The sequence below is a fragment of the Eutrigla gurnardus genome (genome assembly GCF_963514095.1).
Source record: "Eutrigla gurnardus genome assembly, chromosome: 4".
Lineage (NCBI taxonomy): Eukaryota > Metazoa > Chordata > Actinopteri > Perciformes > Triglidae > Eutrigla > Eutrigla gurnardus.
The window spans coordinates 29,434,684-29,445,252 of NC_139918.1; the positions used below are offsets into that span (position 1 = coordinate 29,434,684).

At 42.4% G+C, this 10,569-nt stretch overlaps 1 protein-coding gene across 1 annotated transcript; it reads right to left on the reverse strand.

The window, feature by feature from the left end:
- Positions 1-277: 277 nt before the first annotated feature.
- On the reverse strand, positions 278-9,254 carry LOC311012127 (neuropilin and tolloid-like protein 1). Its single transcript, XM_084007462.1, has 10 exons — positions 9,113-9,254; positions 8,772-8,837; positions 7,915-8,049; positions 7,580-7,828; positions 4,307-4,348; positions 3,961-4,088; positions 2,778-3,006; positions 1,975-2,088; positions 1,744-1,888; positions 278-1,104 (listed from the first exon to the last, which is right to left on the reverse strand). Exons 1-10 carry the CDS (start codon positions 9,138-9,140, stop codon positions 570-572), a joined length of 1,671 nt encoding a protein of 556 aa, XP_083863588.1. The 5' UTR covers positions 9,141-9,254; the 3' UTR covers positions 278-569.
- Positions 9,255-10,569: the final 1,315 nt, after the last annotated feature.

Consider the following 10,569-nt stretch of genomic DNA (forward strand, 5'->3'; position numbering starts at 1 on the left):
AAAAAACAGACAGCTATATAGTGAGCATAATTGAATCACCTAGAAAAAAACGGGACAAACCATAATATAAAAACTGACACACATGAATAAACATCAACAAATACACCCAAACAAACAGCTACAATGCATCATTCATAAAATAACCTAAAATATGATGCAGTCATACATATTCTACCCCGGAGTTGAAACTAGGAACAATAAGAATGGGTTGAATTATCTCAATATGTGTGGATCAATGGATCAAATAAGGATCACATGATCCTTATTTGATCCATTCCTGTGCTGACTGTTTATTTCCCAGACACAGTCACATTACCAATGCAAAGTTATTTAAAGATGTACAAGAGTTGCCCTTAAAATCTTTAAGATATATATATTTTAATTATAAATGGTGTTTTTATGAAGCTTTAGGCCCCTCTATACTATGTAGCACCATTTAATTTGGATCAGAGACCAACACACACTAAGAAGAAGAATTCAATTTTAGAAGAATATTTATTAATAGAAATCTATTTTTCAAAGTCATTGATCTCTCTCTTTTTACCACTTTCTTAATGTGCAGCTTGACATTAGAAGTCATTGGACAGTGTGCGTTGGACGGTGTGGTCCAGCCCTGATGTGCCGTGGTGGATCTGATGGTGGTGCATGTGGTGTTGACTGGTGGTGGGACCATCATCCACCATCAAATCGTCATCCTCCTCCGGCCCGTACCCCTCCGCCCCGTCCTGAGAATAGCTGTGCTTCATCACCAGGATGCTCCTTCGGCCTGCTGGTGTTGTGTGGTGGGAGAGGCGCGGCGACTGCTGGCTTGCTGGCGGCAGCGGTGGCGGCACAAGAGCACCCCCGTCTGCCGCGATGGTAGAGTCCCTCATGCTCAGGTTGCTGCGGCTACCGTGGACGCTTCCGTGCACGCTGCCATGAAAGGAGCCGCAGTGGTGGTCGCGAATGCATTTGGAGGAAGAGCGGCGGAGCTTGTGGAACTTCTCAAAGTCCTCGGCCAAGGCGGCGTCAGTCAGGTCGCCGGATGGGGCGCGCCGCAGAGTGCAGAGCTCGTAGTGGGGGGGCTCAAGACCAGGATGGAGGAGAGCAGGGTCAAAGTCATCTCTGTAGGTAAGTAGAGACACATAAACACTCCAACACCAAGAGTTTCTCGTGTCTGTTTTTAATACGCTGTTTGGGCCTTCAGGCCATTCTTAAATGGACCTCCACTCATTTTACAGTACGTCGGCATTCACACACACATTACTACTACACTGCTACCTGCCCATCAGGATATAATCTAATCTAATTCCCACAATGGGGATCGGTATCTTGACCACATCGACATGTGGCCTGGAGGAGCCGGGGATCAAACTGCCGGTCTTCCATTTGGAGGACGACTCGCACTAACTCTGAGCCACAGCCGCCCCAAGATATGCTTAAAGTAAAAGTACCTATTACGCACAATGGCTCAGAATGATATCGTTATTGGATTATAATTGCTGGTGTCATTTGATGGGTCGCTTAATCTATATTACATTGTAATTTAATAGTGTAAAAATAAATGTGGTGGAGAAAAAAGTACAATTTAAGTGTAGTAGAAGTATCAAGTAGCATAGAAAGGAAATACTCATGTTAAGCACAAATATGTCAAAATTGAACTTAAGTACAGTACTTGATCATTAGTCGTTGTTTCAATAGAAATTGTAATTGATCAAATCTAAAAAATAAAATGAAAGATAAAATATGAGAATGAAATTCGACCTGCGGATGATGTATTTCTTGCGAGGCTGTTTGACCTGGATGATGACAGAGATGACGAGCAGGATGACAACCAGGCTGCAGGTTACTCCGATGATGCTGAGGTTTGTGTTGTCCAGCGTGTCCAGGATGCTGGCTTTCCTCTTCTCTAGTCGAGAGAGAGAGAACACAAGGAGAAGAGTGACTCTATGTTCGTCCACGGCCAACGTATGGATGTTTTCTCTGCCAGGGTACCTTTGCAGTGGTTCTCGTCCCATGGGTAAACACAGTTCTGGATCCCGTTGCAGACCAGCGTCTGGTTGATGCACATGTTGCTATGGCAAAAGAAAGTGTCTCCTTCACACGGAGCTGAAATAGAAAAGGAAAAAGTCATGCAGTCGCAGAGGTGGGAAGGAAGGAAGTACAAATACATTGTTACTGTGTGTGTGTGTGTGTGTGTGTGTGTGTGTGTGTGTGTGTCTGTGTGAATAGAATATTTAGGTATCTGTACTACACTTTATTTTTCTGACAATTTTCAAACAAATAGCTTTACTTTGGACACACTTTCAAAGCAGGCTCTTTACTTTAGTTTTAATGCATTTCAGGGGAATTATCTTATTAATATGATGTGAGATTCAGTTAGCCTTGTAAAAAAATAAAAAATAAACATTACAGAGCCTGTACTTTTTCCACTTTTACTTGAGTAAAGAAGTTGAATCAGTACTTGTACTTTTTTTCCAGAGCCTTTTTGAATACATGTATCTGTATTTCTACTTAGTAGGTAGGTAGAGTATAGAATGTCTGTACTTTTGACACTTCTGTGCAGTTGTGTCACTTGGCATTACCACCAGATGGCGCCAAAGTAGCACATTTTCTAATCATAGATTTTTTGTTTTAAAAATCCCAATTTTGTTACCAACAAATACGAAACTGATCCTAAAATTCAGTTTGTTTTGCAGCTACATCTAACTTTAACTTTAATGATTGGTTTATTGGAATAGATATAGAATTTGAACGCCTGTGAAAGAGAGCTTGCAGATTAAAGGAGATTCACGCACGTTCATGGAAAGTTGTAAAGAGGATCCTGAACTTGCTCTTTCGGCTTCCCTCGTCCGCCCACAGTCTCACCACGCCCACGGAGGACACCAGCATGACATCGTTGGCCACCGTGGAGCAGAACTTATTCTTCAGGTGTTCAACCGAACTGCTGCCGTCGTAGATGGCGACAAAGTTGCGCTTGCACTCATTGGAGTTGTGCATCTCATACTCCAGAAAGCGCATGTAGATCTGTGCGTAAACGGAAGAAAAATACATTGTTCTATTCATGCTTTTTAAAGGGATATACCACAGTTTTCAAAGCAGACATTTGACCTTTTGCTAAGCTCCGTCCCCTGCCTGTACAACAAGATGTCAGAGCTACCATGGCGTCCAAACTGTCACTAACTGCAACTACAAGAAGGATATATCATGTACTTGCGCTTACAGGACTTCACTAGAGCCCTGGTCTGGAGTGAAATCTTTTCCAGTTCATCATCATGGCCTCGAGATCAAAGAATGCTTTTTTTTGGCTGAAAATATGGGAAATATTCTCTCTTTAAAGCCTAAAAAGGAAACATCACCGTGCAGTGCAGCGGACGCCTTCTGGCGCTGAAAATACTGTCACTATCCAAAGAATCGATTTGATAACATCAACAGAAATTAGTTTAACCGAAATCGCAGTAGTATGCAAGCATGAATAGTTTCTCTGAATTCCTCATGGAATTAATTTATGCACTTGTAGCTTTTTAATATTTCAAATATGTGATCTGACAGGAGCCGATCACGCACAAAATGTACTCATACATCATTCTCATGCTACAGGCAGATAAAAGTCATCAAAACATCACAATACAGCAAATTACATCTACTCTGTTAAAACATATCAGGAGGTTACACGTAATTGTAAAAATGTGTACATTATATACGATACAGGCAATGTAAGAATAAATGCTAGATATCATGATGTGTAGTAAAATAGCCAATGCTATGTTTTTTTATTATAGTATCTCATGTTAGAAATGTTGTGGTGAAAAGGACAAAATTACATTATTAAATAATTTCTCAAGTTCAAAGTGCTTTTGGTCCAACCATCTAGAAGTCAAATACATTTTATACACCAATAGACGTAAAACCACAACTGACAGAGAACCACTCGTCACATCACCACAAAACAAGACCGACAGCAGTTCGACGTATACAGACCCTCGCTCTTGGTGGAGCCTTGATGTACCACCTACAGTCCACAGCTTCAGTCTGCAGCGCTCGGCTCTCCGCTGATATCTGGACCGACTCCACGAAGCCCTCCGGGCCGCTCAGCTCAAAATCACAAACTGTGGATGAACATGTGTTTTCTTCTGTTAGAGAAATGCTGGTTTTGAGACTGACTTTAGAAAGAGTTTATCCCTTCAGCAAAAATGAGGACTCAATCACATAAAATAAATACATAATCTGTATGAACATACATTAGTTACAGTTAGCATGTACATTTAATCAAAGCCGTCGGACTGCAGCTGCTCCAATACGATGTTTTGATGAGTTTAATACTCACATGGCAGAGCTGGCAGTTCCCCAAGTCCTTGGAACTCCGGATCTAAAAGCAGGACAAATGTTTTCATTTATTAAACTGATTTCAACTGGCATGTTATTCAAAACTAATAATTGTATGAAAGTAGAATTCGTTACAATATATTTTTCACAGAGACAGGATCCTGAAATTGTCGGTTATGTTCCGTATCTTTATTTTCTGACAGAAGCTGGTCATTTCAACCTATTATCATCATTATAGCTGTGGACTTTGACTTCTGTGCTCACCAACTTGTTATTTCCCCCAGTGCCGAAGTACAGAGGTAGTAAGCTCAACAAGGATTGGGCATTGTGACACTAAATGCACTCAAAATCAACGTCACACACATTTTTAATGAATTCATGTATTTTACTAAATGCACATATCTGGACAGGTTTTTCTCTCAAATCACGTTTCCTGTTTTTCTCTGCATTCTTTCCATGTACCCGCTAAAGCAAGTACACCTGAGGTCTGCACGGCGAGGCGAGCTCGGCACGCCGGTGATCAACTCGGTAAATCAACGCGGGTTTCTCAGTCTGACGATGAGCTCAAAGGGACAAATGAAGAGCAAACCATAATCTTAGATGAATACAGATAAATTAAACTCATAATCCAGATTAAAAGCAGCACAGTTTGAGCCGGTAATAACGTCTTTTATGAATGTGTAAATTAATAAGTAATCCTAATATCGCTGCCGCATAGAGCACGATAGACCTGACTATAATTACGTTTGTGTAATTAATGAGATTAACATTGATGTATTCTTGTAGAACTGGAGATACTTCATTCATTCCCTTTGGGAAATATTGCTTGTAGGACACTTTTGCAGAGCAGGTCAGGTGTGCAGCATCGGTTACCATGGCGATCTACCTCGGTAAGGAGTGCACCACTGTCATGGGACTGAAAAGCCCAGAGTTAAACCTGAAGTCACCTCGCTCACCCCAAATCCTGCTTGTAGTGCAGAACTCTGTTTGAGTCACTCTTTCCATCTGCTCCATTTAAGCCTCTGCAAACCTTATCTGAAGTATTTCAGGGTGCATGCAATATTCATCACAACACATTTAGTCTTGGAATACAGTCCCCCCCCCCCCCCCCCCCCCCCCCCCCCCTAAAAAAACAAACAATAATATTAAATACATATTGCAAAACACAGCTGGTCAAGCCTTACTTAATCTTTGTCCCAGCACATCCACTCTGCCCTCATCTAAACTCCCCTGATGCCCTTCATCAAAAAAGAAAAACACACACTTGGCGTAAGACAGGGAAGAGAAATTGTGTTCTAAACCTTTGTGCTGATGAATCTACTTGGTAGGTGGATTATAAATCCTGATATACCAGCTTAGTTCGTGACAGATTAGGCCCCACCCGCAGTGCTGACCTGGTGATGAAAATGTCCATTCTTTCTTTTTTCCCTAAATTCTCCCGGAAGTACTTCGTTCGGCATTGTGTGAGGGGACACCTCGTCAATTAAGTACCAAATAATACAACATATATATTTGACACCAAAAGATATGTATTTTAATCATCATCTTTTCATGGTTGCTAATGCAAGACATTGGTCAGCAGCTCTGGTGTAAGAGGAGCAGGTGATTAGGCTCAAATCGACGAGGACTCGTCTTAATCCTCTCGTTTCTTTGCTTCAGGCTTGTTCAGATTATCATCATTCCTGTGTGTGTGTGTGTGTGTGTGTGTGTGTGTGTGTGCACGTGAAACAATGCATTCCCAGAGGCTTTATACCCTGTCACATGAGATGAAGGCATGATATAGGAAGATTTATGTAAATCCTCTTTGAATATTATTCAGCTTGAAGGTGTGCGGTACAAACACTGGATATGTATGGATGCATCTTTATATATTTCTGTGAGTTAGAAAGAATCTACAAATATTTAATCTTGCCGCTTTAAAGCCAAGGTTCATCAGAGAAGTTTTATCTGCCTCGTGCACACGCACTGAGTGTAAACATAACTTCAGCCTGAGGTGAATCTCACGGCCAGAAACACAAGGGGGAAAGTTTGCTTCCTGTTTGGTGTGAACACGGCATAAACCTGCAGCATCCCTTGTTAAATAAAATAATAATGCACAGAGGCTCAGACATGTTTGAAGAAAGAAAGAAGGAAAGATAGTTGGATGACTGGTTGGACGCAGATTAATCTTTGCCCCCCCTCCGTCGGTGTAGGTGGCCTATAAAATCTGCTGTTAATGAAGCCTCTGCCTTGGACTCCCTTAAGCTGCTGATGCGGCTCAGCGCTGACAAGCTGTATTCCCCTGAAGACACACTTTCATTAACTCGTGTGTGTGTGTGTGTGTGTGTGTGTGTGTGTGTGTGTGTGTGTGTGTGTGTTTGAATAAATGCTTCCCTGCAGCTGCTGTTCCTGCACTACAGAATGGAAATGAGGGAACATTCCCAGCTGCATGCCACCACACCACTATTAAAGTTGACTAATATTGCGTATGAATATATTGTACACTGCCCCGCATCCTTTAGTGCAATATAGGGATAATTAGGTTTCTTATTCAAGTGTGTGTCACTGGAAAGTACAAGTATCCGGCAAATGTGTGTTCTAATTGGAATATATGACTGTGTAGAAGAGGTTTTGGTCACGTGGCAGCCGACAGTGTCAAACTCACTGGCTGGTGGTGGATTGGGAGAGAGTGCCAAGGCTTAGAGTCGTAGTAATACTCTCAACATCAACCCCGACAGCCAGCCAGAGCACCAGCTGGTATGATATGAAAAAACAACCATATAGCAATGTACGCAAAATTACATAACTTAATGAATTTGCCACTTTTTTTGCCCAAAACTATGTATGTATGTTTCCCTGAACGTAACCAAAAAACAAACCTGAGAACGACCTATTCAAACATTACATAACAATATAGTATGAGAAAAATATACATGTATGCACCTGGAAATGGCAGGTCAGTGTGATTATCTGACAACCTTAACACTGGAATTTTGTCAAATGAGCAAAAACAAATGGCTAAAAGACGCTACACCTGCAGAACCAGGTGATAACTCATGAGAGAGAAGACCCGTTACATGTGATCCATTGATAATATAAAGATAATGATTAATGCAGCTTTAAGGCCATGTTCTAAATGACGTTCACACCAACAAAGCTACGTTGAAATGAATGCACATGGGGGCCAACACAGGTCTCCAACAAACAGGAAAAGCACATCCGCCCAGCAAAAGCATGCATTCCTGGTAGAGGGAAAGGCCCATTCTACGGTTTCACCTCATCTCCCATCACTCACCTTGTGTGAAGTTATACCGGGCGGAGAAACCAGTGGCCTCCAGTTCACCATCGGCCACAAACTTGATGTACAGGTACCTCCCACTGGAGCGGACGTATGCCGGGCTTTCCTGCCCGCAGAAGCGACCGATGATGGGAGAGAAACCAAAGGGCCCATCGCGGACCTCGATGTGGTCGAACTTACACTCCCAGGACGGCTCGATGGAGTACTTGTCATCGAAGAACAAGTCGATGCACTGTCGGGGAGCGGCTGTGGCAGGAAGTAGACGTTGATATAGAAGCAGGGGGAGCAGGAAGGGAGCATGAAGCTGAAGAGAAAAAGGACGAAAGCCTCACCTTCTATGATGTAGACACATTCCCTCTCGGGAGGGTATTTCTCAGGGTAGTTGGGCGAGGTGAAGTACCCTCCCTCGGGCTCCTTCACCCAGGTCCCACACTGCCCAGCTGGGGTCACCCCCGAGTTGTTCTTCACTGGAAACACAGGATGAGAGTCAGACAGGCACATCACCAGCTGGACGTCTGTTTGTATTTATAATTTCTTTCAGGGTGCCGCTCAGTTCTGTTCATCAGATCCACCCGTCGCTCCTCCACAGTCCAAATATGGTCACTTCCTTCACTGGTTGCAAAAATTCCAAGATTTTTAAAACTGTGGTCTACAAACCAACGGGTGAGTGACGTCACCATGACTACGTCCACTTCTTATAGACTGTGATCTCAGCACTCTATCTAGAAGGACGTCACTATTCCTAAAACGCATCCCGAGGAGCGAAGACTGAGGGTAAAGACGGCTTGCCAGAGGATTTTTGTCGGCAGTCTATTCGGTACCGTGACATAAAAAAGAGTTTGTTGTGCCTCACAGTAAAATATATTAAAGGCTATATATATATTTATATTATTATAGAATGTTAGGTTGAAGGTTGACAATTGATTTGTTACTGGATTATATTATATTTGATGATTATATATGAAGATTGATCGTTTTTAAAATGTCCGAATGCATTGAAAACGATTTTCAGGTGATGTCTACCGATTACTTGTTAATTTGATCAATTCAACCATTCAATTCAATACGACTTTAAAAAAGAAAGACATAAAGACAGGTAGTTGTTAATCTGTTGAAGGGCTGTAACAGAAAACATGTCTTCCGAACAGTTGATGGTGAAAAATGAGCAGTGAGTCATGTGATGTGATACCTTGAGCTTTTGTTTTGGTAGCTGAGGCACCTGACAGCTCAGGTGAGATGAGACTTGCTGCTACAGCTGAGATGAGAGAAAATATTTAGGATTAAAGTGGTTATATTGCAGCTTGCTTCTTTTAAAAAATAAATAAATAAAGTTTTAAAACTTGGACCGGCCATAATACATCCCAACAAAAAATGTAAGCTACTTATACCAGAAGCAATGAACACACCATGCAGGCTACAGGATTATTAACCAATGGATAACATTTTTTTTTATTATTATTCCTAAAGGCAGGAAATTTGATGCGTCTACAAACGGGTTATTATGAAAAATGTTTACAGCTGTAAACTCACCGATGGGCAGCAGAAGTTTGTGCACCATGTCTGTTCCCTGAGGATGAGCAGCTCTATCTGAAATGTTGCCATTAAATAGTCCTGAGCCAAACGTCCCTTTATTGGGGGGAAAATGTCCTTCAGCCCATCACTTCCTCACAAAACGCACCAAATCCCAGAGCAAAGAGTTTGACATTTCCATCTCCCTCTCTCTCTCTCTCTCTCTCTCTCTCTCTCTCTCTCTCTCTCTCTCTCTCTCTCTCTCTCTCTCTCTCTCTAACTCTCTCTCTCTCTGTCTCCCTGAGAGCTCAAAGGATTACTCTCCCGTCCGCCACAAACCTTCACGATTTTTGCTCCACCTTTAGGCTGCATTAATCCTCTCAGAAGATACACGGTCGTTGACAAAGCTGGACCGAGGCAACTCATAACTGTGTGTGTGTGTGTGTGTGTGTGTGTGTGTGTGTGTGTGTGTGTGTGTGTGTGTGTGTGTGTGTGTGTGTGTGTGTGTGTCAGTCAATTAGTGCCCAAGTTCACCCTCCAGAGAGTCGTTTTTTTGTTCGTTAGCTGGTCTAAATCATGAATGTGTTTCAAATATATAATATTTTGTTGGGTTCATTTTTTTAACCCACATATAGACTTATTATTTGTCTGCCATTTATTGATGACATCACCACTACTGGTGTGCACAGCTCAACTCTAACATGGGTGGCTCTAAATGGTTTTCGACTGAAAGTCTCTTCTTTTTCCAGGAGGGGGCAGCAGATGCTCGTGGAAAGAGATGGAACAAATATTGTGTCGCCATGATCAGTGATGTTGAGAATAATATCCAATACTCACCAAAGCATGTCAGCTTTGTCTGGCATCTGAGTGCAAACAGTAATCACTAATAATCATTTGAAACTGATGTTTGTGTGGAATAAGGATGAAGCTGGTGACTGTAAGCCCTTTTTTTTTGACATTTCAGATGGATTTTAATCCTGAGGAATCCTCACATTGTGGTTTTTCACCAGGGGGGGGGGGCTTACAGCGTCTGGCCTCATAGCTTCACTGTATCTTAAGTCTGTAGCCTATTTTCTGCTGCCAATAACTAGTTTTGACCGTGTCTTCCTGTCAAACAAGAAAAAAGCTGAAATAAACAAAAAGTGCAATATTTGTAACTGGAGTGGGCTGCTCTCATAACATCCACGAGTTTACCTTCACGTCACTTCTAGTGCGATCAGGTGCCTCCTCAAATAGATCAACCATGGAGTCCAACTGTGTGTGTGTGTGTATGTGTGTGTGTGTGTGTGTCTTTGGTGGGGGTGCACTAAGGGGGAGCAGGCTAGAGGGTTTGGTGGGGGCGTGGTCCTCTGCGTTGAGCGTTGCTAAGCGCAAAATTGGCATATAAACGCAAAATGAGCACAGCGGTCCCATGCAGCCTGTAGCTGAGCCAGCTGAGGAATTCAACAGGTACCTAGAGACATTTCTGAGCTCTCTCT